At 43.0% G+C, this 27,075-nt stretch overlaps 1 protein-coding gene across 1 annotated transcript in view; it reads left to right on the top strand.

Moving 5' to 3' along the window:
* Tmem163 (transmembrane protein 163) overlaps positions 1–27,075 on the top strand; it is a 216,491-nt gene that overhangs the window by 188,247 nt on the left and 1,169 nt on the right. Inside the window, exons 6-7 of the mRNA XM_046459043.2 lie at positions 19,068–19,179; positions 25,770–25,911. Of these exons, the coding sequence (XP_046314999.1) occupies positions 19,068–19,179; positions 25,770–25,911 (254 nt within the window). The remainder of the gene's footprint in view (positions 1–19,067; positions 19,180–25,769; positions 25,912–27,075) is intronic.

Genomic DNA, 27,075 nt, shown 5'->3' with positions numbered 1-27,075 from the left:
TTAATTCATGGAGAACACAAAGCCCAGAAATAAACCCACACATATCTGGTCAACTGTTTTCCGGCAAGGTGCCAGGGTAACTCATTGGGGGAAAGGAAAGTCTCTTTGACACATAGTCCTGGACCAACTGGATAGCCATATGGACAAAAAAGGACATTAACTCTTACACAGAAGTATAAGCCTTAATGTAAAACTTGAAGCTGTAAAATATCTAGAAAACAACAACAACAAAAAAAGACAAAATTGGTACAATCCTGGGCTAGGCAAAAGTTTCTTAGATATGGCCCCCAAAGCATGAACATAAACAAAACAATGAAAATTGTACTTCTTAAAAATCAGAAATCTTTGTTCTTCCAAAACACCAGGAAGAAGATAGCAAGGTAATACAAACAACATATATGTCTATGGAGAACCACTTTATAAGAAGATAACTAACCAATAAGAAAATTGGAAAAATAGGTAAACAAATAGTTCATAAGAATAGACAGATGAATGTCTAATAAGCCATATAAACATGTTCAACATTATTAGTCATCATGGAATTACAAATTAAAAAGCACTATGTATTCAGAATGTCTAAAACAAAACAAAACAAAAATTCCCAGAGACCAAATATGTGTGGGGCATCTAGACTTCTCAGAAACTGATGGTAAGAGATTAAAATAGTACAACCAGTTTGGAAAACATATCAGATTTTTCTTTAAAAGCTAACCATTTTCTGCCTGGCCTAGTCATCCCATCTTTAGGTATTTATGCAAGTGAAATGAAAATATATCTGCATAAAGACTGCACAGACGTGTGTTGTAGTTTTATTTATGTCAAAAGTTGGAAACAACCTAGATGTTTATCAACAGGTAAATGGACAAGCCAATTGCAGTATATCTGTACCATGGGCTACTTGGCAATAAAAAGGCACTACTATTGAATGAATCAGCACAGGTGAATCTCAAAATAACTAATGTGGGTATCCAGGCAAGCAAAAAAAGTAAATACTGTGCGACTCCATTTATTTAAAACAATTATCAATAATCTCAAAAACATTTGGGAATAAATCCAAAGAGGTAAAAGACCTCTACAATGAAAATTATAGAACAATAAAGAAAGAAATTGTAGAAGACACTAGAAGATGGAAAGACTTCCCATGTTCTTGGATAGGCAGAATTAATATTGTGAAGATGGCTGTATTACCAAAAGTAAGCTATAGAGTCAATGCAATATCAGAATACCAAAGATAATGACATTCTTCAAAAACTAGCATAAATAAATCCTAAAATTCATATGGAAGAATAAAAAACCCAGAATAGCCAAAGCAAGCCTGAGTAATAAGAACTATGCTGGGGACATCACAATACCTAATCTCAAATTAAGCTACAAAGCTATGGTCACAGAAATAGTGTGGTACTGGAATAAACACAGACCCAAAGACAGTGGCATAAAAAGGAAGACACAGAGACAAAGCCATGTAAACACAGTCATCTTATCCTTGACAAGGGTGCCAAAAAGATACGTTGGAGAAGATAGCCTTTTTAGCAAATATGCTGGGCAAACTGGATATTCATATGTAGAAGAGTGAAACTAGATCTCTTTCTCTCACTCTGCCTAAAAGTCAACTCCATGGATCAAAGACCTAGGAATTAGACCAAAAACACTAACTGCTAGAAGAATATATAGGGTCAACATTCCAAAATATTGGCACAGACACCAACTTCCTTAACAAAACTCCTAAAGCTCAAGAAATAAAAACAAAAATCAGTAAGTGGGATAGCATCAAATTAAAAAGCTTCTGCACAATAAAGGAAATAATAAGGAAGTGAAGAAAAAGACTATAGAATGAGAGAGGATCTTTATCTGCTACTCTTCCTACAGGGGATTAATATCCATAATATATTAAGAACTCAAAAAACTTAATACCAAAAAAAACCCCCAGAATATCCAATCAATAGTTGGGCAAATGAGCAGAAGAAATACAAATGACCAACAAACATGAAAAAATGTTCAACATCCTTAGCAGGGAAATGCAAATCAAAACTATACTGAGATTTCATCTCCATTTAAAATAACAATCACTGAGAATACAAATAATAATAAATGCTGGTGAAGGTATAGGAAAAATGGTACATTTATACATTGTTGGTTGGACCAATTAATACAACCATTCTGGAGATCTCCATATGGAGATTCCTCTGAAGACTAGGAATGAACTACCATGTATGTCCCAGCCATCTCAGTCCTTGGTATCTATCCCAATGAATACTGCAATGATACCTTCATACCCATGCTTAGATCAGCACAATTCCCAATAGCCAAGTTATGGAACCAACATAGGTGCCTTTCAACAGATGAATGGATCAACAAAAAATGGTATGTAAACACAATGGAATTTTACTCAGCCATAAAATAGAATGAAATTATATCATCTGCTGGTAAATGGAACTAGAAAACATCATGCTAAGTGAAATAAGCCAGACTCGGAAAGTCAAGGATGGAATGTTTTCTCTTATGAGAGAGAGAGAGAGAGAGAGAAGGAGGAGGAGAAGGAATAAGAAAAAGGAATAAAACAATAATAGAAAGCAAATCAGTAGAAAAAGTGGATGGGGGAGGCAAAGAAAAGTCACTGAGGAAGGAGAGTGAACAAGTTAGCTGCATTATTATGAATATAGTATAATAATCTCACTATTATGGATAAATATGCACCAGCAAAAAATTTTAGATACAAGTTTATCTGTATGCCAGAAAGCAGATAGCAGTTGTCTGAGGATATAGGTAGAGTGAGGGAGGAATTATTAAGGAATCACAAGGATACTTTAGGAATGATGGAAATATTTGGTTTTGGCCATAATTTTACAGGTATAAAATATGTTAATGTTGATCAAAGCATACACTTTAAATACATTCAGTTCAAGTACATCTGGGGGCTGTGCCTGGCCCCAAAGAACCTTATGTTGCTAAGCCAGATAGGAATCCTGTGGAGAGTCCTATATTTGCTATGAAGGAAGGTTTTATTTTCCTGAGTGTGATCTGAACATTTAGTACCTGGGATGTTGACAGCACTGTTAAGTTATATTATAAATAGATAATATAAGAAGACAAAGTGTACAATTAGAGGGGCAAATGTAAATAGTAGGCTAAATATAATAGCTGTCACCAGCGGCAGATATTAACAGGAGCTTTTGTGAAAACATGACTGATCCACCCAGTTGCCAGAAACACCCATGAAGTGCCTGTGGGTGGTTCAGGCTCCTGAGGCCATTAACCCTAGTAAACCTCTAGAAGCATGGGCAGTTAATCCTTTTGGTCTCTTGCATACAGTATATTCATCAGATAAGTGTTACCTAGGACATGACTGTACAGGAGTCTGATTGATTGGTTCTTTTCCACCCTCTAGAAAGCTTGGATTCTAATCAGGATATGTTGTCTATAAAAAGTCTGCTATGCTGCTTTATTCTGTCTGTTATACCTCTTTGTATTTTCCACCTCAAAAAAGTGTCTTTTTTAAACATTTTGTTTGATGTCCCATTAGACCTTCATGATGTTTCTGAAGTAGGCAGAGGCGTTAGACCCACCGCCATTTTATAACAAGGAAACAAATCCTCAGATAAAGAAAGAAAACATCTCGGTCTAGACTACATAATACCAGTGTCAGAGATACATGGCAGGTGGGATTAGATCTCTTGATAAATAGTTGAGGGTTCTTTCTGGTCTACAAATTGCCCTCCTGTATTACCTCAGAATTTGAGCCTTCATGAAAAGCTTTTACTACTGTTTTCCAATGGAGGAAATATGGCCTAGACACTTAGTCTCACAGAAGATTCTGAATACATTACAAGCCCAGGACTTTCCTACATTCTACTCTATGGGAATGAGCCCCCTGAACCCTCCTGTTTACAGCAGCTATGGTGGTTCTGCCTTGGCTGGTACCATGAAGATCCACCTTAGGGGGCTTCAGGGATAGGGGAACAAAATGGAGGAAGGAGTCTTGTCCTCCTGCCTCTAAGTTTGCACAAAGCATGGATGTGAAAGTATCATTACAATATTCCTCCTCTCTCTCTCCACCCCCAGCCTACACTAGGGACATCTGTGTATTTAAGGACAGGAGTGTTTATCAAAGATGGGTGTTGCTGTATGAAGGTTGAGTACTTTGCTATACAAATACCTCTGTACTTGACCTTGGGAAACTTCTTTAATCTTTTGGTACTTTTTTCCCATCTGGAATGTGAGAACAAACTAATGTAGCACTTTTTTTTTTTTTTCCCCTCTGTGTGAGGTTTTGAGAGTGCTTTCTTTTGGAGAAGAAAAAGAAATTATTCCAAAGGGTATTTATTTAACAGTTTAATGTAAATGTTTTTTTTTTTTCCATTTACTTCTCTAAATATAACGAAGAATTCCATCCTCATAATAGTTCTAGACTTTTTGTTTATTGTTTGGCTAGTGAAGAAATCATAGTGAATGCTTTTTTTTATTTCCCAAACTCAGACTAAAATATGCCTGTGTATATGGTGCACACAATACATCCTAGTACAGCACAGTGGTGGAGAATAGGTTCTTCCCGTGACAAGGGCTCCTCCTATAAGTGACTTACGCTCCATCCTCCTTTCTTATGTTACTTTGGAATGTTCTGCCTGGTGATCAGCATGTAAATATTTGTCACTGAGTCGATAGGGAAACACTGGATATGTTTCGGAGATATTGTTTTGAAGCACTGAGTAGAATTTCTTAAGCCTTGAATAATCCTCTTAAAGTGAGCTTTTTGATCATCCTGGTTCCTAGGGGGTGGGGGGGGGTAGAGAAATTCTGAGACCAGCATGGCTAAATACAGCCTCTTTTCTCCCAAGAACTTTCCAAGTACAGGTTGAACATGAAACCAGGGTGGCTGTGGGTGCTTGTGAAGGTGAGCTCTTTATTTTCTGTAAAGTTGACTGAAAGAGGTGGGTTGTCTCCAGGGAGGGTTATTAGAGGAAACAGCCTTGAGGATCTGGGTGTTTGACAGTTCTCCTTCCTGCTGGGTGAAGCAAGCAGCCCTGGTGAAGTTAACCGTGCCCTTTGTTAGGGTTTGAGCATCCAGCTGTTGCCTGGTGAGCAGCACGATCACATTAACCACTTCCTTGCTATAAATATACATCTCCCATGATTTTTTTTTCTCTGCTTGAACCTGACAGATATACCAGAAATTACTGCCCTGAAGTATTTTGTTTGCTTTTAATTTTTATTCTTGTTTGACATGTATGTAATTTAAATAGCCAATTGTTCTTCAAGGCTCATATTAAAAAAAACAACCCCCTCTTCAGGGCAACCACTTAAAACTTTTCAACCTCCACATCCCTTGTTTTACTTTTTAAATTATTTTTATTTTTGCCATAGTGGGGATTGAGCTCAGGGCTTCACCTGTGCTAGGCAAGCTCTCTACCACTAAGCCTTTAACCCTAGTCCCTCAACCTCTGAATTTCTCAGCAACATGTAGATGTTTCTGCTTCTTGATTTTTCAGTTATAAGCATGATTTATTGACTATCTACTCTGGCTGGCCCTTTAACCAGCCCCCTATTGCCTAATTATTCCATCCTCCCGGTATATTTAGATTATTATTTTGATTATATCAGCATTCAATGTTGTTATTATGACTATAAATATTATTCACAGCTGAGCTCTGAAGTCTTTTATTCCTTTCTCGCATTCTGTTTTGTGTTTCCTGGTACTAATAAATAAGTATGTGATATAAATGGGTGTTCCTGTCTGAGCTGGGCATGTTCCAATCAGCTCCATGGTTGTCATCTTGGGATCCCATCCATTCCAATCCTGGGGATTCATTTTATTTTTCTCTTGGGATGTATCTCACTCTCAATCCTGTATTATTGTCTTTCATGATTTACTCCTTTGTTTTGGAGGAACATACCCTCCGGTAGCTTCCTGGGAACAGATATAAGAAAACAATTTTTTTTTTCAACTTTGAATAACTGAAAATGTTCTGTTCTCATATTTTATGCAGAAGTTTGGGTGGAAATGGGTTTACTCTTAGAATTTTAAAGTCTTTCATATGTTGTTGTTTCATTTCCACTGTGACTTTATAGATGTCTAATGCTATTCCAATAACTAATACTTTATTTAAAACAAAACCCACCTGTTTTTTTTGATGCTTTTATTGAATTGTTTATTTCTGTTGTTTTTAAATTCTAAGAACTTTATTTTGTGTTTATTCTTTTTTAAAATAGTATTTTCAAAATAATATTAAAAATATTTTAAATTTTCCTGAGATTTAGAATATCACCTATATCTGATGATGTTTAATGATAATATTTTAAAACATTTTCTTCTCCTGGATATCACTTTTACCTGGTGACATTTTTCTATTTGTTTTGGTCTCTTTTTTTTTTCCATATTAGATGACTTCCTAAATTCTAGGAATTATTGGAAATGGATGAATATACGTGTATATGTATATATATATATATATATATATATATATATATATATATATATATATAGTGTTATTCCATCCTCCTAATATATTTAGATCATTATTTTGATTATATTATTATTTGATTATATTGTGTGTGTATGGGTGATGCTTTTTAAATGTGATCTTAATTGTAGGGCAGGGTTTTTAAGCTGGCATTTGGATTTGGATGGAATTTAGAGATATGTGAATTTGAATAGAGAAGAAAATGTCTTTACTTTTATTTAACCTCTATTGGAAATTTAGCAATCTCTTCAGTCCTAAAACTACATAATAAAACACAGTAATATACCTAGAGTATTGTTATTTGTCACTAATAAATTACGTATCTTCATCTGAAATTAGTTTTGGTGGATATCTCAAAATATGTGTGCTGGTTATAACTTAAAATTACGGACTTATTAGATCTGCTATTAGATTTTACAATTTAACACATCTAGAAATACTTAATTACTAAGGCACAATTTTTTATATTTTATTAACTGTATGTTAATATAATTGGTTTTCTTTGAGAATCTATGTACTTTATACTCTCAGTTATTTTTTCTGTTCTCTCAAGTTAGAGGAATCCCCTGGGTAGCAGGTCCCCTAGTCCCCCTCTATACCAGGCAGTAACCCCACCCTCAGCTGAACCTAATATGTCCTGTGTGGGGGTGAGCAGAGGGTAGGGGACTGGGTAGGGGTGGGGGTGTCTTTCTTTTTCTCTCTGTGATGAGTGTGCTCTCTCCTCTGCTGAGACCAGCATAAATATATTCTGAGTAGTGGTGGAGCAGGTCTGGGCTTCTTAAGATGTTGTCAATAAATCCTTTGGCTTTTAGTGCCTTCCTCATTCAGGGAATGACTGGTGGCATCCCTTCTCGAGCCTCAGGGAGTTTTGGGGTATGCTTTGACATGGTGCTTCTTGACCACCCCTCTCTGCCCTGCTCCATGAAGGCAGCTACCACTCTTGCTGTCTACCTTCCTGCCTCACATAATTTTGTAGCTGTTGCCCTTCTCTTGTTTTCTTTGTCCTTGTGGGTTCATCCCTTAAAGAAAATCAAAACCAACCAAAGAAACAAACAACAAACACTGCTATCGTTTAATCGACTTGCAAAAGCTGAATGCACATGCACTTTCAAATGTTCTAACGTTGTAGATTGAGTTTCTTTTATTGGGCTAAAACTGAAATTCAGGCCTGTTGGCCATATTAGAGCAAAAACATTCTTTTTTTTTTTTTTTAAGGTTTAAAGGGCAGTGGATTTTAGATTGGGTAGATAGGGCTTTAAATGCCTTCAGCATCCCTGGCTAGCTGTGTGACCTGACCCTGGAGAAGATTACTGAACCGCTCTGTTTAAGGTCCATCATTTCCACCTAACAGGGATCCTTCGATGGTTAGATAAAAATAAAATTGAATTGTGCATTGAGCATTTGAAAAAGAGCCCCATTTGTAATGGGAATTAACAGATGGCAATATCTTGTTATTACTGTTACTTAAGGAATTCTCTAGTTTGATACTGGGGCATCCACGTGGTGTTCATACCAACAGCCAGGAGGTTCCACTTTGTCGCAGAGCAGAGTTATTCAGGGATGGCAGTGCCTCTGTGTTAATGAGGGCTTTGCTGAGGGGATGTCTTGGTTTCAGTGAACCCAAAAGGTAACACTTCCTTTAAATACCTATGGTCATTTAAAGGGGAGGAAGGTGGGATCACCAGCGTGGCTCATCTCAGATTCGCTGGCCACATTCAGGGATCAGAGTACTCACCTCAGAGACTCTTGCAGTACTTATCCTGCATTAGAAAACAGCAATCTGACAAATGCCTTATTTGACAGAAGTCAGGCTGCATCTTGGAATAGCAGCCATGTGCCTCAAGGTGTCCTCCATGTCCCTGGCCAGTCAGGGCATGGCTGACAGTGCTGCACCCTTCCTTGTGGCTTCCCGTGACCTTACCATCAACCTCGGCTTTGTGGTGCCCGGGCGCTGGCATCTGCTCCTTTCCTGACACTGTGCAGGGCCTCACCTCTCAGGTTGGCCAGCTGGCCAGGAGACATGGGGCTGGGGCTTCCCAGTTTGCCCATGAGCCCCCCCCCCCACAGTGACCAGTCTGCATACCTGCTTGTCTAAACATCAGTGCTTGCCATCCCCTTCATCCAAATGGTCTGATGCTAATTCAAAATTTTGAAGTCATTGAATATGAGTCCATTGCAATTTGTCAAAATAATTTAATAACCAGGGGAAATTGGGGGCTGGTGCTTGGTATAATTTTCTCTACATCTGCCAGCTTTTCTCATGGATGAGGGTGGGGCAGAGGGGTGATGAAAAGATGCGGGGACGAGAGTGACTGTTTTAATTTCACCTGGGGCCGTAAATCAATATTCATTTATTATTCAGCCAGCACTAGCATTTCCCTGGATGATACTCAAGCACATGTAGTGTCAGGATGGTTTGAAATTTGTTCTCATTAGGAAGGTAAAGGATGCCTTTTTGCAGGCATAAGCAAGTGAGCCCTCTGAACTCCCCGCCTGCTGTCTCACATCTTATGAAAAGGAACATGTGGGTGTGTGGACGAAAGGCCGGTTGGTTTTTCATTCTTGGTCTCTGTCTGGTGTCAGTGGCCACAGTTCATTGTGATCTGGAATTACAACTTCAGCTCAACATAGGAGGTGACAACTGGTACTGATGGGGGAAAAAAAAATCTATCCAAGGTTTTGCAGTGAGCAATACCATGAATACGAATGTTTTGAGGTGAGGCTGTATGGGAAGATAAGAGCAGAAGCCAGTAGGACAGAGAAACTTGGCGTTACTATGTTAGAAACTGTTGCAGGCTGTCAACCGCTAGAAACAAAGACCTCCTGCTCTGCATGAGGATGATAATGGATGAGAAGATGAATCAGTTTTACAGTTATTAACTCACACCCCCACCTCTTTGTCGGTGTAGAGGGTATTGGGTGGGAGTGATGGGCAGAGCAGGTTGGAAAGGGGAGAGGGATTGCATTGAGATGTCCTGAGAGCTGAGGTCTTCCTCAGTGATTGGACTGGCCCTTTTAGAGACTGCTGTAGGCCCGGATGGGAGATTGTTCTAGCAGATTCTCTACCTCCTGACATTTCACTGTGATCTTTTGACCGAAGGTACATCTCTTCTGAAGGCAGATGGTTTCCCAAATCAGGGGAAAAGATTAGACCCTATCAGCCTCCCTCCTATTTCATTTTCTGCCCGTGGCATCAATGATTGCCCATCTCCATTGGGAACCTAAATAATAAAGGCCCCGTGTCAGTAGAAGGCATTTAGATTGAATTATGAGAAGCCTTTCATGGGGAGGGCTGTGAAACAAATCACTAGAGTTAGACCCCAGGACCACACAGAACAAACCATTGATACCTGCACCATCATGGATTGAATTTCAGAACATGTTCCCAAAGAAGCCAAATTAAAAAACTAATACATACCTTGTGGAGAAATGAACCCATGGTTATTGAAGTCAGAAAGTGGTTGCAGAAGGCTGAGAAGGAATGAGGAAACCGTCTATGGTACTGTTCTGTCAGGATGAGGTTAGCCCTGTGGTTTGCTGAATTTAAGGACCTATCTTGTTTGCTACATTTTGGCCATTTCCCAGGTCATGATCACTAACTGCTCCTGTCCTGCTCTTTTCTGCACCTCTCTCTAGCTACTTACCGCTTTGCTTTGCTTTATGTCAAGTTCTGAGGGAAGCCCAGCTTGTTTCTGAATTAGCACTATCCAATATGACCTTCAATGACAATGGAAAAGTTCTAGAACTGCACTCTGACATGATAGCCCAGAGCCATGTTAAATATTTGAATGTGATTAGTCAAATGAGGAACTGAGTTTTCAGTTGCATTAATTTTTAATTTTAGTTAATTTTAAATTTAAGCACACATCTAGTTCATTTTAAATTTAGGCATACTTTTTAAAAATCAGGATATGAAGGGGGTTTATGCTTCTCCCTGAGAAGCTGATATTTGAGCAGAAAAAGTTAGCCAGAGGCAAGGTAGTAAGCCATGTAGATGTATAGAGACTCCAGAGACAGGGAATATAGCACATGCAAAGGCCCTGAGGTAGGAGCATGCCAGTCATTATTGAGGATCAGGGAAGAGACCAGGATAGCTGAAGCAGAATAAATGAGGGGGTACAGTGATAAGACACAAAGGACATCCAGTCAGATTGGTTGGGTTTGACTATTCTGTGGAAAACTGGAAAAGATATCATCCTATTGTTGTTTAACAGGTCATGGGAACTCTTCACCAGCTCACTACACTGCATATGGGACAGTGCATAGGTCATGTGTCTTCCATCTTCCAGGAGAAAAGCTGACAGAGGCCCTGGTCTGGCTGACCAAGGTCTCCTGAGCCAGCTTACAACAACAAATACCACACATCAGCACAAGAATCCTCACCCAGATCAGGTTTTGTCAGCTCTCCCCTAATTGCCTTTGAGTTCTAAAATTAGCCTCTGGTTCTCACCACATTCCAGCCTGGGCTGAGAGAACTGGAAAGGATGGATACTGTCAGGCTTCAGAGCAGAGCTGGAGGGGACAGGATCCTTGGCTTGGAATACGGCTCTGCCATCATGTATCTCTTTGCTTTCTGGGGAGACATGGTCTCTTTCAAAGGTTTAGTTTCCTAATTGAAGCATGAATTAGATGCTTCCTAAGCCTTTTCCCCACTTTAATCTTAGGTGATTTTAAGATCGCCCTATGTTTATGCAGAAGTTATGCTCTTCCTTGTTTGGTGATAGTCAGATTCAGAGTCCCAGAAGTGTGTCTCTGTGACTTATTCTCCAAGGTAAGACAGGATTATTCTTGACATAGACCAAAGACTTTGGGATGTGAACTTTTTGTATCACTGGGGTCTGTCAGGTTCTTGGTATTCCTTTATGAATAATTTATTCCATCAGGATAGGGTGTTGTTTTTCATATGGACCAATGAAGTTGGGAAATTGAAGTCCAAGTTTCATTAGTTCATAGGTGGACTTACAGTGGCCCCTGTCACTTGCCATCTGTAAAGTAGAAAGAAGATTGGGAGTAGGTGAGGTGGCTACTTCTATGTCCTCATGTTTGGGTTGGGGGGACCATCTTAGAGCATTCGAGGTGTAACTGAATCCCATAAACTGAGGGGGCTCCTAAACAACAGGCATTCTCACAGTTCTGGAGGTGGGGAAGTCCAAGGTCAAGGCTTCAGTGGGTTTGGTGTTTTTGAGGGTCAATTTCCTGGTTCATCAATGGCCATCTTCTTGCTGTGTCCTCACATGGGGAAGGAGACCTTATAAGGAAGGTCTCTAATTGCATTTATTAGGGTTCTATCTGCATGACCTAGTCACCTCTCAGGTATTCTCCCTTCTTGTATCAAATTGCCTTGGGTATTAGGCTTCAACATAGGAAGTCCTTCCCTCCCTCCCTCCCTTCCTTCCTTCCTCCTTCCTCCCTCCCTCCCTCCCTCCCTCCCTCTAAACCCAGGTCCTTGCATGTGCTAGGCAAGCACTCTACCACTGAGCCATACCCCCAGCCCTTTGTAAAATTTAATTTCGAGACAGGATTTTACTGAGTTTCCCATGCTGGTCTCAAACTTATGGTCCTGCCCCAGTCTCTTGAGTAGTTGGGATTATAGATGTGTGTCACTGAGCCTGGTTTAAGAAATGAATTTGGGGCTTTGACTCTCTAGCAGGGACCTTGGGCTGCTGTCCACAAAGGGCATGGGGAGCTCAGCAGCCCTGTGATGGGCATGGGGAGGCTGTTGTTGTCAAGCCTTGTCTGCCCATGTCTTGACTGGCAGAGAGGGAGGGGAGGGACATGTTCATACCCAGCTCTTGTCTGGTATCTTGGGGTACAAGTGAGGCCTCTCCTTTCCCTGCCCCTATGAGCTTTTTCTGAGGTAGGTGTGCAACCTTAGAATCCTAACTTCTACTGAGCATTCTATGCTCTGAATGCTTATGTAACCAAATTCATCAGTTGCAATCCTAACCTGCAGCATGATGTCACTAAGAGGTGGGACCTCTGGGAAGTGATTAGGTTGTGAGGGCAGAGCTCTTGTGAGGGGGATAGTGCTCCTTGCCCTTTCTACCACACAGCTAGAACATATGTCTCTGAGAAGAAGATGGGCCCTTACCGGACACTGAATCTGCTGCCCCCTTGGACAGTCCAGTTTCCAGAACCATGAGCGATGAATTTCTATTGTTGATAAGCCACCTAGCTTGTATGTTGTTATAACAACCTAATGGACAAAGATAAGGATCAAGATGACAGATTACTCTATGAATAAACATTTCTACATTGGTCTTTAAAAAGTACCAAATTTTGTATTATTAATTTTTTTCTATTGTTTATCCATTTTCTGTGTCAGTGATTTCTTTTTCTCCTTCCTTATTTCCTGGGATCAAATCCAGGGTCTTGTTCATGCTAAGCAAATGTCTACCATTGAGCTATACCTTCAGCTCTGTTTCATTGATTTCTGCTCTTATTTTGGGATTTAGTTGACTTTCTTTTAATCCTCTCTTAGAGGGAAAGCTTAGATCATTTATTTGAGGCCTTTGAATATTTTCTTATGAACTATTTACTATAAACTTCCCTCTAAGCCAATTGTTTTTGCTTTGCCCCACTAATTTTAGTATGCTGTTTTTTCTTTTACTTTAGAATATTTTATAACTTTCTAGAAAGTTGGTGCTTCCTTCTTTGAATTATAAGCTTCTAAAGAGTGTTTTGTTTTGTTCTATATTTCTGAATATGGTGCTATTATGTATATGATTCTGTTGCTAATTTCTAGCTTAATTCCAATATTGTTAGAGAATATACTTCATATAATTTGAATTTTTTTCATTGGCTGTGTTCTGTTTTCTGGAACAGAATGTGTTTTCCATTTATTAATATTCCATGTGCTGTTGAAACAAATGTGTATTTTGCTCTGGTAGGGAAGACGGATCCTTTGTCAGGTCAAGTTGGTCGACGGTGTTGTTGAAGTCTTCTATATGCTTACCGATTTTCTGTTTATTTACTTCATCAAGTACTCAGAGTGAGGCATTAGAACCTTCATCTCTATCTAGAGGCAAACATGCTACCACTGATGTGGCTAAGTGGTGAAACAATTAATTTTGAAATTTTCCATTTTCTCTTCAGTTCTGTCAGTGAATGCTGCCGTATATATTGTCTTTTTCATACATGCATGGGTATAGTAGTAAGATAAACTCACTTATATGGATGGCTTGGTCAAAAGGTAGATATACTTGAACTTTTCAGAGAAATTGCCAAATTGTTTACTTGATAGATTCAACCATTTTGCACTGACATCAGAATTGTACGAGAGCCTATTTTCCATAGTCTTGCAATAGTTTTGTTTAGGTAAAAAATGATATCTTATTGTAGTTTTGATTTTTTCATTGCTTTTATAAGTGAGTTTCAACATCTTTCATATGTTCAAAATTCATATTAATTTAAATTGTCTTTTTGGGGGAGTGGGCGGTACTGAGTATTGAACTGGGGGCCACAAAACCACTGAGCCATATTTCCAGCCCTTTTTTGTATTTTATTTAGTGACAGGGTCTCACTGAGTTGCTAGTGCCTCGCTTTTGTTGAGGCTGTCTTTGTACTCGTGATCCTCCTGTCTCAGCCTCCCACGCTGCTGGGATTACAGGTGTGTATCACTGTGCCTAGTTAAATCGTCTTTTTGCCCATGTGTGTTTTCTGCTTTATGTTATTTCATTGGTCTTTTTCTTATGAACTACTGTGAATGCTTTATACGTTAAGATAAACCCTATGTGTGTTTCTCAGTTTGTATTTGAATATGACATTCCCTGGGTGTTTTAATTTTCATATAGTCAAATAGATCAATCTTTTTTATGGTTTTGAATTGATTATTAAAAAAAAAAAGTCTGTCACCAGTCCAAGGTCAAAAAGGGGAACATAATTTATGTAGGGTTTGCCTTTAATGAACACTTACCCTTGACTCTGAATGGGTGGCTAATTTCCATAAACATTTTTGTCTTAATCTTCATTGGTTAGTGAAGATTCAAGTGTGAGAAATTATAGAAGCTAGGCACTGGTAACAGTGGGAACCAAATGCATATGCAGAAATGGGTGTCCATGTTTTCATGGAGTCCATAGTTCAGGGACAGGCAGGGTGATTATGAGGCTATAAATGAAGCATCCTGGTACAGGATGTACTTCCAGGTCCAGCCACCAGCTGAGTGATCCTGGGCAAGTCATTTACCTTCTGGTGTCTGTTTTTGCATCCTGTCAGGTGCCCAACAGCCCAGCTGTGAGAATTGAGATGACAGTCATGGCTGTCCTTTGCAAGAATCACCAGCAGTGCATTCCTGCACAGGCTACAGGTCCTCACCATTCGTCGTGCCTGCTCTGGCTTCTGGCATTCAGGAAGGCATCTTCTCAGAAATGCCTTCTTTTTTTAAATTTGAAGACTGTCTTGACTTGTGCTTCCATAACAAAATGTCATCAACTGGGTGGCTTAAATGAGAGGAATTTATTCCTTACAATTCTGGAGACTCAAAGTTCAAGATCATGATGGTAGCACAGTCAGTAACTGGTGGGGGATCTTCGGGTTACACTTGGTCTTTCCCATGTGTGGGTAGGGAAGGAAGATTTCATATGTTTTCTTTTTATAAGGACACTAATCCCATTATTTGGGGCCAACCCTCATGATCTAATTTAACCCTAATTACCTCCTCAATGGCCCCATCTCCAAAAACCACCACACTAAGAGCTAGGGTTTCAACCTATGGATCCCTAATGGGCTGGTGTCTGGATCAGGCTAGTGGTTCTGTCTCCTTGGCATTATGCTCATGCTAATTAGTATTCAGTGAGGCTGCAGGATGGAGAGAAGAGCACTTTCCCCTGAGAAGATTCCTCGGGCTCTGGGTATGGAAACCACAAGCCGTGGGATGGGGATTAGTGGCTCTGAACCAGGAAACAGATTTCAGGTGGAAGACTGGCAGGTGCAAGAAGATGCAAGACATAGTTAGGACAGAGGACATGCTTTATTCATTGGTAGCCATGGCTATTAACTAGCCCCCAGCCAGTTCCATTTTTAGCCCCTCTTGCCCCCCAAGTCTTTTCCGTAGGCCCATTTTATTATGCAGGCCAAACAAAGAAGGCACACTGCCAATGGGTTACATAAGGGGCACATGCTCACAAGTCAGTGTTTCTGACTTGAGTGTGTATCTGAATCACAGTGTTTCTGGCCTTTACTAACCATAACATAGTCGTTACCAGCCCTGGCTACACACTAAAAACATAACATAACCCACTAAATGTCTTGGTGAGGGAATGTAACTATAGCCATTTTTGGCCTTCCCCAATACCATAGAACTGCTAGAAATTTGAAAGCTGGTTTGGGGAGAAGGACTTTGGCAGGTATACACGTGTCAGGCCCTCCTTGGGTTCTGCTGCAGAGTTTATTTTTTTCAAAGACATATTAGTTCAGCAGTGGTGAGCCATATTCTGGAGCTTTTGGTGAAACTCAAAGATGGCCAGGGTCTCCCCAGAGGGGAAAGCAGTTGTTCCTTCAGGGCCAGTCCTGGGAGCAGAGGGTTGTTGGTAGAAATAATCTATAGACAGGAAAACCTGCCTTTTTCATATTGTCTGTCCACATTTTTAGCTTTCAAATACTTATATGACACTCACTCTGTGCCAGGCATGAGGTCTTTTGAAATAGCCCTTTGAAGGCTATGTCAGGGTTCGAGCAGAGAAGGGAGACTACTAAAAGTGATACAGAATAAAGCACTTGCAGCAGGAATGAGACTTTATATGGTGGCAGTTGCTGGTGAGTAGTCCCTACAAGGCTGCCAACTCTCCTGAGGATGAAGTTGGGCCTGAAATCAGCAGGCTGGTGGTCAGGAAGGACTTGGGTGTGCAGTGAGTGGGCAAGCACAAACTGGTGCTGGGAAAGCCAGCCTAGAACCGAACCTGACCTTTACTCTCTCAGCTTCTAAGCCAGATAACTTGCAGAAGAAGCTGGGAGCTCTTGCTGTGAAGCTGCCAGTAGGCCTGGCTTAGGCCTGGGGGAAGCTTCAGAAGGTCTTCCAAGAAAATGGAAGAGGGCAGTGGGCTGGCTGCTGCCCTCCCAGGTGATCCTGCCATCAGCACAAACCTGAGCTGCAGCAGTGACTGGAGGCCCTCATGCCCTTCAGGAATTGATGGCTGCTGTTCCCCTTTTACTTCCCTCTTGTCAAACAGATGTCCCTGGGACCAACTTGAACTTGGAAACATTTAGGAAGAAATTTCTGAGGCACGTAGCCAAGCTCTGTGCATGTGGTATGTGGTCACAAGGGATACTAGGATTTATTTCCTTTTTGTAGAGAGGGACACTGAGAGATGAAAATGGGGAGGGGAGCTGACATGCTCACAGTTACACAGGTAATACGTTGGTGGTGCCTGGAACGACTGCCCAACACTCCCACTTTATGACCTCAGAAACCCACTCCCTGTCCTCCAGGAGTGGACCTCAGAGTTGCCCAGTCCATGGAGGGCTTTTCTAAGAGGTTATTTCTTGGGAGAAGGAAGGACCTCAAGACCCCACCCCCCTTGATAAGCCACTGTGGATCCTAACTCCCAGTCTCTCTGACAGGTCTTTGCATTCTATCTGGAGTAGATTTTTCTAGGTAATAAGTTGCCTGTGTTCCTTTTATAGGAATGCTTACTGTACTTTTTTCCAGCTCCCCAAGAGTACTTAATTTAGCCTTTGGTGGAAGAAGTGTGTGGATAATGTGTGTGGATCTTCAACAAGAATCACTACTTTTATTGCAAGTCAGCTGCTTAGCAATATTTCCCTGCCCCTTATGGAAGAGAGAACTGAGAGTACAGAGCTGGACTCTGAAATCCTAGTAAGGGGAAGTCTGAAACTGAGCAGATCTTCCAGGCACATCCCTGTGCTGTGGGTATCCAGGCCTGCCCATCAGCAGTGAGCTGCCTGAATTGGCAGCCCCAAGACAGGACCAGAGCCATGGGTGGCTCTTCTTGAAATGTGTCTGGGGAGGGAAAGGAGGGCACACCAAGTCCCAGTTCCCAGAGCTTATGTGGGGTGAGCAGACTTGATCCATCTCTAGAAATGTAGGGATGAGTCGGGCTTTGCTTGGAGAGAGACTGAATAGAGCCAGAAAGGCTTCCAGCCTAGGTAGCAAACTGATAACTCAGATGTCTCATATGGCCATGGTGCATTTATCCACAATGCTATTGACAAAGCTGGGGGCTTGATTGTAATTTCCCTGTATTTCCACTGAAGGTCTTTTTCCGGATCTCATTCAGGACACCATGTTGTGTTTGGTTGTTGCATCTCCTCAAACTCTTGTCTAGGACAGTTTCTTGGTCCTTCTGCATCTTCCTGACCTTGACATCTGGTCAGGTATCATGTCCAACTTGCTTCAGTATTTCTCACAATTAAACTTGAGGCTTTATTTTTTGGGGTAGAACATCATGGAGGTGAAGGGCCCCTCCTGTCATATCACATTGCAGGGCTCATATCAACACAACTTAAGTATGGTGACATTAGCCTTGGTCACTTAGTGAGGTGGTGTCCTGGGCTTCTCCACTGTAAAGGTGCTAATGATTTTCCCTTTCCAGCCCTATTTGTTAGATTTGAGTCACCATGTCTAGGTCATGCTCAAGGGAAGATAGTGGGGAGGGAGGATTGATTTCCACAGTTGGAAGGAAGGAGTAGCAGAGAATTCCCCCAACACACATGGTTAAAACTACTGCAATGCCATCGACCTGTATTTTGGGAGAGGTACCGTGATGCTACATTGATATTTCTTTCAAATGATCTGTTCAGTTTTGAGCCCAGGCTGTGTCCCTTTTCTCAGTTTCTGTCACTAAGCTAGTGAATTTATTAATAAAATGCTTAAGGAGAATCCTATTTCTTTGTGGATGTGTGATGCCATATCCTATTTCTGCTGGCAGCTGCATTTTAATACTGGAAAATCTGGAGGCTGTGTCTCATGGGAGTGAGGCGCAGGAGCTCAAAGCTGAACTCAGTGGGCCTGATGTCAGGAGGTGGTGGTGTGTGGGTGACTCACTCATTTGCTTGCAAATGTAAGGTAGCAACTCATAGGAAGTGTTAAGATAACGTCAATAGCAGACTGTATTTTTAGATGCCATTTTTCCCCACCCGGAAGGCATTATTTCAACTCTCAATTGTGTGAATTGAAGAAAAAAAATAAGGTTTTAAGGAACTCTGGTCATAATTAACCCTGTGGTTATTTCAGGTGGCTCTGTGTTGAAAGGTACTTAGGCCTGTGATGTGTTCCAAATTTTTCAATCAACTGCTTTGGGAGTTATCTGTGGAAAACTCTACTTAGATGCCATTAGCATTCTAACCAACTCTGTTATTGATCAATGATTGCCACTCATTTTAGCAGAATAGTGAAAAGGTGGCTCTCCTATGGGGAAATAAATACATAATGAATTTCTAAGGAAATATACACCTGGATATCTACATTTGGTTATCTTTTCTAAATTCCAGTGACATGACTGAGGAGGAAAGCACAGCGTACACCCCGAGTTGGTGGCAGCATAACTGACTGATTATTTGTACTTGGAGCAAAGCTGATCTTCATTGTAAGTGGTTTGCAGATGAACTACTCTAGCAGGAGATGAACTGTTGAAATCTGGCATTTTCTTTTCTAGGATGATTTCCTGTTCAGTGTCTCCATTTTAAGTGGGATCCTTTGCAGCATACTGGCTGTGTTGAAGTTCATGCTGGGAAAAGTTCTGACCAGCAGAGCACTCATAACAGATGGTGAGTAAGGCCACTGTGCCCTGATCTCTGGGGGCTGAGCTCACAGCAAGGAAAGGTGCTGTTTGGATTACTTTTAGATGCTTGTCTTGCAGGAGAGCTCAACAATTTGGAATTCATCTGTCCCCATCCTTTTCTCCCCAAACTTTTGATGACTCTCCTGGCCCTTGTATCAGCACAGATGTCTCATGCCCTAAAATTCAATAAACTCTTTGTGAATCACTCCTGACCCCTTAACAGAGAGACTTGGGCCTCTCAGCCTCTTAATCAGGAAGCACAAAGGTTTCCTGGAGTCTTAGGTTTGATGCACTATTTCAAGTAAAAAGGAACTGTGTTTTCTGCATTCTACAAGCATTTCCTCTCTGTACTTGCCATGTTTCTTTTTCTCTAGCTAGTGAACCTGTGCTCAGGAGTTCAGGTCAAAGTCATCAGGTGCTTGCACTGAGGAAACCATCCATGACTTCTCTGCTTAAAAGCCAAACCAGCTAGAAATGTCCATGTGTATCCTCATGGGTCAGGAGGAGCTTCCTATGTGGACTTCTGAGATGCAGAGAATCTGGTGTGTGAATTCAGGAAAAGTGCATTTCAGATCCCAAACTAGCATTGACATATAAATAAGATTTGACATGCAATTCTTCATATCCATTTTATTTTTATTCACTCCTGAGCACACATAGAGTCTAGGAGGTCAGGGTAAAGCAAGGGAGGGCAAAGGGCAAAGGCTTGGTGTGTATCTGTACAAAATAGAGCAGAAATAACTGGGATTTTTTTTTCCTTAAGGCAAGAAACATTCCATCCTCTGAAACTCTTGCTGTTATAATTGAAATGCATTAATGCAGAGGGATGTGGGTGGCTGGCTGCATTGTGGTTTTAGACTGGGAGGATGGCACTGCAGAGAGCCCTTCTTGCCCAAGTGATGGAGCATGGGGATGCAGTGTGGGTTGTGACTCCTCCTCCTGTTCCACATTGATGCTTTGCTCCATGTGGAGCTGGGCTTTGGATGCACGGGGTGGGGCACAGGGACATGAAACTGAAGGGCTGTTTCCACTCAGGGACTCAGTTCAAGTCCAGGAATTGTATGGTCCCAGTCCCCACCACTGGCTCCTCACCCTCCACTTTTTGCATCTGCAGCATTTTCTCTTGGGAAGGCAAGAGAAGGCCCAGGCTGTACAGCCACAGCTGCCCTGGAAAGAGCATCACCTATATGGATAGTTGCAGGTGGGAGTTATGTGATCTGAGATTCTGACTTCAAAACCTGAGGCCCCCAGATTAGATGCTAGGCAGCCGACTACCATTAAGCTCATGGCATCAAACTTTCTTGGGATATTTGTTAAAATCAGGTTCCTGACGTTTCTGATTCCAGGACCTTGACTGGGGCCCAGGAATGGTCATTTTGAAGCAATGTCCCAACCCATGTGGGCACACTGAGGTTTGGTGCTGTCTCCGTGGTCCATATCAAGGGGCTAGGTATAGTGTCACCCCAGGAAAGGTGAACCCTGCAGTGCCCAGTGCTCCTGTGTGCCATTGGGCCCTCAGCTCTCAGAATCAGTTTTGAAGGGACCACTCCAGCTGGTGCGCTGTTCGCTTCTGCCCTTACACAGCCTGGGATGGGGAGGCCTTTGGCCTGTATGCAGCCAAAGCTTTTTAATCCATGAAAACTGTGTGAATGGTAACAGGATTGGCTACCTGGGCTGAACCCTGCTCTTCCTGCTCTTCTTTGAAGTAGCATGAAGGCCTTGTTTGAAGAGCAGGGAGGGGAGCCTCAGGTTCTCCCTGTGCCCAGATGAGCCCCCGATACTGCCTTCCTCAGCCATAGGGTGGGAAGAAGTGAGAATTCTGAGGATCAACGCCTATGGAGTGAGATGGTGATGGACCCTGAATCAGTGGGTTTTATGGTCCCGTGTCTTGCGTCTGGAGCTCTGCTAGGTGCTGTGTGAGCTGGGTAGACCAGCTCGCCATGCAGAGTCATGCCTTTCAGGTGTCTGCCCCTCAGGTGTCCTTCCCTGGACTCCAACTAGGGTTGCAACCTAGTTAAATAACCCCTATGGTTCTCATTTCATGAGAAGGACAGAAGCAGACCCAGGAGGTCTGTCACCCACCCAGACGTCATGGCATTAGTGGTATCAAGTTGACCGTAATACACAGTGTCCTATAAGACCTGGGATGAACTGTGCCCTTTCCTACCTGGGGCAGATCCAGAACTTGGGTCAAATGTTCACCCAAGTGTAATTTCTGTGGTCTGGTGTTTTATAATGTGAAAAAGAAAATGCCTCCCTCTGCTGCAGAGTCCTGCTTTTCTTAAGAAGGAACAGCACAGAGGTGCTTGTGAGCCAGTGGAAGAATGAGTGGGCGTGGCCATATGTCTGGGCTTGGATTTTCCAGCCTCTGTTGCAGTCCCTTTATGTCTCTCTGAAGGACACAGTGCTGGCCCAGGTCTTTAGGGCACAGGGCGTGACATCATTGGCATGTTCTGAAGAGCCCTCTGGATGTCTGTGGTGGAGAACAATGGGAGGAGGTGAGATGGAAGCAGGAAAGTCTCTGCAGAGATGAGACCTTGGCCCTGGTAGAGGAAAGTGGTTTAAATGGGTAGGTCTTGGGAATAAATGGCCATGGGGGTTTAACAAGAGAGGATACAGAGAGATGAGTGCTGTTCCAGAAGCTGTCCAAGCTATTAACCAGAAGGGGCCCCCTGCTTGGTGGGAGTAGGTGTCTCTGGCAAAATATGCAGTAGTAATTACAGCCTCTGGCTAATTGTATTGTCTGGGATCTGGGCTTTACTCATTTGTTGATAAGCAGAACTGGAGAGCAATCTGTAATTACCTCCTCTCTGTTCTTCCCTCCCTTTGGGAGGTGGGCAGGGCGGGTGTGGGGAGCCATGGCTATCATTAATGTTGGGTATTCCCTGAAGAATGGGTCTGGAACATATACCCCAGGACTGCTACCCTGTCAGAGCTAAGCCCAGCACCTTCTCTCCAGGGGAAGCAAGTTGGCAAACCGCTTTCTTTGCAGGGAGAGAGGGAGGGTGGCCCTTACCTGTCACCTGGTGGGTGTCTGGATCCTGTGCTGAAGCTGTGTGAACTGTGTCAGACTGATTCTGCCAGGTCCTTTGTGACCCACACATTCTTAACACCTGGAAGTGGGTCTTTAGGGAAAGGGGACTGCAGGGTGTGGATGAGGGAGACCATGGTAAGTTCCAGACTAGCTCACTCTGTGTTGTGTATCTTGTCTGGTTTTGTTGCTTGATATTCAGTCAACATGCATATGGTGCCTATCAGGACTAGGAGTAAAATGGGTTTGTAGCCAAATCAGATGGAGGAAGACTGTGAGTAGGCACCTGGGGGAAAACTCTGAACAAGAGCCCCAGCTTTGGTCCTGTCCAAAGGAGCAGTTGTGGCAAGTCAGGAAACCCCTCTGACCTAGGGGCCTCTAGGGACTGTTCTCTTCCAACTCTTAACAAGAGTCTCTGATAATTTTTCAAGCATATGAAAAATTATTAGAATATTCTACAACAAGTAATGTGCCTAATTACAGATTCTGATCTTGTTATTAAAGTTTCTAATCAAGATGGTCCCCACCATTGTTTTGTGCCACTCTACATCATTAGCAGAATTCTTTAAAACAGCTCTGGGGGGACAGGGCCAAGCTCAAGTGAGTGACTGCTAGAGCCTGGTGTGCTGCTGTTGGTGAGAGGGCTGGTGCCCAGGCTCTTCCCTTGGGGTAAATGGAAAGCCTCCAACATTAAGGGATGTGGCAGCAGACATGGAATCTGTCCCTAGTCCCTGTGTGCCTGTCCCAGTGTTCTCCTGCAGGATCCTAAGATGTGAGGCTTTGTAATCACAAAACAGTGGGCCAAACAGAGCAGAGAGCAGCTCCCTCCTAGAAGATGTGGGCAAAGGAGGTGAAAGCCTCAGCGTGAATCAAATACCTGTGGTCACACCCTGGCCCCTGGGCTGTTCTTGATACAGGTGGGCAGAGCAGAGCTGACTTGGTGGAGCTAAGTGGACATCTAGTGGCCATCTGGGGAACCTCAGGCCTCTGCATCTTTTCTAAGCATCATTGGGGTTCACATTGTCAGGACCACAGGTGACTGGTCTAGGCAAGGGCTGGCTCCTTCACACAGGGGACAGCAAAGCTACAGTCATCCTGCACACCTACCCTGATAATTAATTAATGCAGCTATCATTTGCACCTCTGATAAATGCCAGACTCTATATAGGAATATAGATAGCAAGTTTGAAGGACAAATTTCCTGTCCTTAAGCTTAGTTTTTAGTGAAGAGAGAAAGATGGTAAAAGAAAAATGGCAAAAATAGCAGGTGGTCAAGGATTATGAGAAAATACCAGGCATGGGTGAAGAGGTAAGTGGGCACAGTGGGTAGACAAAGTACTTCAGGGGCTCTGAGTGGCTACCTGGGAAGGAGCCCCAAAGATAAGGGTCTCACTGAGGGGGCCAGGGTGGCTAGAGTGAAGTGAGGGAGGAGCAGTAGGGGTAGCATGGGACAGGCAGGAGGGGGCTAGTGGTGTCAGCTGTGAAAAGTTTGGGTGAGATTTGAAATAGGTAATGGTTGGCTTTCCTTAGAAAGTTTTAGCTTTGTCCACTTCTCCAAGTGGTTGCTGGCAGGACCATGGCTTATGGGAACTCTGGGCAGGAGGGGAGTGGGTGCAGATGAGTTTGGGGGTGGCAAGAGGGGGGGAGATTTGAAAATGCACTGGGGAGGTAACAGCAAGACCCACCTGATGGTTGGACTTTAGATGTGGGACAGGTCATGGATGGGATCTTGAATTTCTGGCCTCCTTACCTGGGAAGAGGGTGGCACTGAACACAGAGAAGGTGGTGGTTGGAGGGTGAGATGTTTAGGGGCAAGAATTGAGATGTGTGCATTTTCAGTTTGAGAAGCATGTGTGTCTGCAGCTGAAGGGAAGGGTTGTTAAAAAAAATGGGATAGGAGAGTTTAGATGGAGGGAGAGTTCAGAGGAAGAGCCCAGGTGACTCCAGTGGGCATGTGGAGGAGGAGCAGCAAAGGAAGCTTAGAAGGAACTGCTGGAGAGGAAGCAAGAAACCAGGAGATGGAGGCTGAAGAAGGCAGTTTACAGAGGGAGGAGGACTTACCTATCCATGTGGCAATATGGAGCCATGGATGATCTCAGAAAGGGTTTTATGAGCAGAATAGGAGGTACAAAAATGAAAGTGGCTTAAGAAGGCAACTTTGAGCAGATTTCATAAATGGCGATAATTCATGGAGGTTGAGGAGGGGGACATAAATGGGAATCGAGGAAGAGGTTGGGTGGGGGCATGAATGGGGTTCACCCCAGCCACAGTGACCCAGGTGAATGGGGTGGGCCTTACAGAGAAGCTGCTGTTCCAGGTGAGTGTCGGGCTTGGTGCTGGTGAGATGAGGTATTCTTGTCTAAATCTGTGTGCTCAGCTGAGTCACCAGCTGAAACTTTGAGTGATGGTAAGGTCATTGCAGTGTGTGTGTCCCAGGGCAGTCCTTGAGAGGCCCTTGCAGGCCTCAGGTTTAGCTGTCTCATTCTCATGAATGGGGAGCAGCCCCTGGAGGTCTGTCCTAGGGGCCTCTGAATAGGACTGACCCAGGCTTTGCTCAGATCATACCTGTCCCCCACCTGCCTTTTCTCTCCTAGGAGTACAGACTGCATGAATGTATTATCTCAATTTTCTTGCTTGTAGCCAGAATGAGGGCTTTTGAGTTCAGCAGACACATGGCTCTGTTACACGACAGGGTTGGGGGCAGGCTGCCCCAGGAAGGAGGTGGAGCTTGGAGCTCCTCTCAGGGATACTATGATGGTAAAACAGGTGAGGACCCTTGTGGTTTATGTCATGGGGAAATTCCAGAAACTGCCCTAAGCCATTCCCTTTCTGTGTGGCTTGTGACAACTCATAGGTAAAATGGAAGTGTGATGTTCAAGTTGTAAAAGTTGTGTTTCTTCCCTTTCTGGTTTTTATTGACATTTCTTCAGTTATGTCATCAGTTCAAAACTTTGCATTCCTCTTCTGGGATGTTAGTGCAGATGCTGGAGGGAACAGACACAGGCTCAGATAGAATCCATCCCTGCCCTTCTTGCTCTAGATAACTTTGGTTTAATTATTGAACCTCCCTTACTTATTGATTTCATCAGTAAAGTGCATAATATACCCTCAAATTGACAAAGTTTGTATGTATCTATAACACCCAGATGGGTACCTGGCTCAGCATACACTCAACAGATGTGTGTAAGCCAGGATTTGAATGTCTATTGTGTGCCAGGCATTGTCTGTGGATTCAACAGGGAACTGAGCTCCTGCTTTTCTCCTGAGGTCTGCATTCTAGTAGGTACCAATGCTGAGCCCCACTCCCCTGCTCACTGTCTCATATGGGCATAAGTGAAAGCAGGTTAGGGTGGAGACTGGGGATGGCTATCTCCAGGGAGGTCCCTGGTGACAACTGAGGAGGGACTTGAGCCATGTTGGTGTCCTAGGTGATGAGAGAGCTCTGGGCTGCATCCTTTCTGCATGTACTCCAGGATGTTGAGGCAGGCTAGTGGCTACGACAGATCTCTGAGCACCACCGTCCAGCATCTCTCCTCCTTTTGCAGGGTTTAACTCCCTCGTGGGTGGTGTGATGGGCTTCTCCATTCTTCTGAGTGCGGAGGTGTTCAAGCACAATGCGTCGGTCTGGTACCTGGATGGCAGCATAGGCGTGCTGATCGGCCTCACCATATTTGCCTACGGGGTCAAGTATGTTTTTCCTTTCATATTTGTTTTCCTGGTGGCCAGGAAGAGAGCCACTCTTGCCACCTGCTTCCCTAGTCAGAAAATGATAGCTCAGGCTTCTCCTGATCCTGAACTGTCAAGTGGTCGGAAAAGCCCCTTCCAGGGGTCAGTTCTCCTAGGGGTTGGCACAGGAGGCAAAGATCCCAACAAGAGTATTAAAGTGTTTGAACCACAAAAGGTCTCCTTTACTTTTGTCTGATGTCTTTATGGTCCATCAACTAATCTTCCCTTTAGCCCTTCATGACTTGGAAATACAGACTTTCTTTCTCTATAATGCTGGTCTTCAGGATGCCCAGGCTAGCATCTTGGGGTGGCTTCCTTACCCATGCAGCCTCCTGCCACCCATGGGTAATGCTCTAAATGAGTTGGGAGAGGCCAGGTAGCACCATTGGGCCAGAGGCTGGGCTGTAGATTTGGAGAAACCTTTGTAAAAAGGGATGGTCAGTGCATGCTGAGGAAAAACCCACATGGAGGGCACTCACTGAAGACGTGGCACACTGGCATGGCCAACTCTGGATCCAGCATCTGTTTCTGAAAGGCACTATGCTTTTAAATGTTAAAACCCTTCCCAGCTCCCACTAGGACCTCTATACTCAAAACCAGGAGCAGTTACAAGTGTTGGTGAGGACGTGGGGGGGGGGATGGGAACATGTATGGTGAGCCTGCTTTGAAGAGTAATTTGGCAGTTCCTCAAAATGTTAAACATGGAGCTGTCCCTCAACCCCGAAATTCTGCTCCTTGGGGTGTGCTCTGGAGGACTGAAGCCAAATCCATGCCAGAACTTGTACCCAAATGTTCATGGCAGTGTTTTTCATAATGGGCACAAGTAGAAACCACCCTTTACCTGAAGAATAAATACAGGGGGCTATTATTTATCCCTAAAAGGGAATGGAGAACTGGTACACAGTATGACTTAGATGAACTTTAAACATTATACCAAATGAAAGAAGCCAGATAAAGGTGGCTATATACTGTATGATGATTTCTTTGGATTTGCCTACTCTGGATATTTCAGGCCGAAGTGGAGTATTGTTTGCTAATGGGGTGAAGGACTGCTAGTGGGAATGGTTTTCTTTTTGGGATAAAAACATTCTGGAATTAAGGTAATGGGGATGATTACACAAATTC

The sequence above is a fragment of the Marmota monax genome, unplaced genomic scaffold, assembly GCF_021218885.2.
Source record: "Marmota monax isolate L192 unplaced genomic scaffold, Marmota_monax_Labrador192_F-V1.1 WCK01_AAM20220418_F8-fsc00154, whole genome shotgun sequence".
NCBI classification, from domain to species: Eukaryota; Metazoa; Chordata; class Mammalia; order Rodentia; family Sciuridae; genus Marmota; species Marmota monax.
The sequence above is the reverse complement of the archived record's forward strand: the minus strand, read 5'-3'. Positions and strand labels throughout refer to the sequence as shown.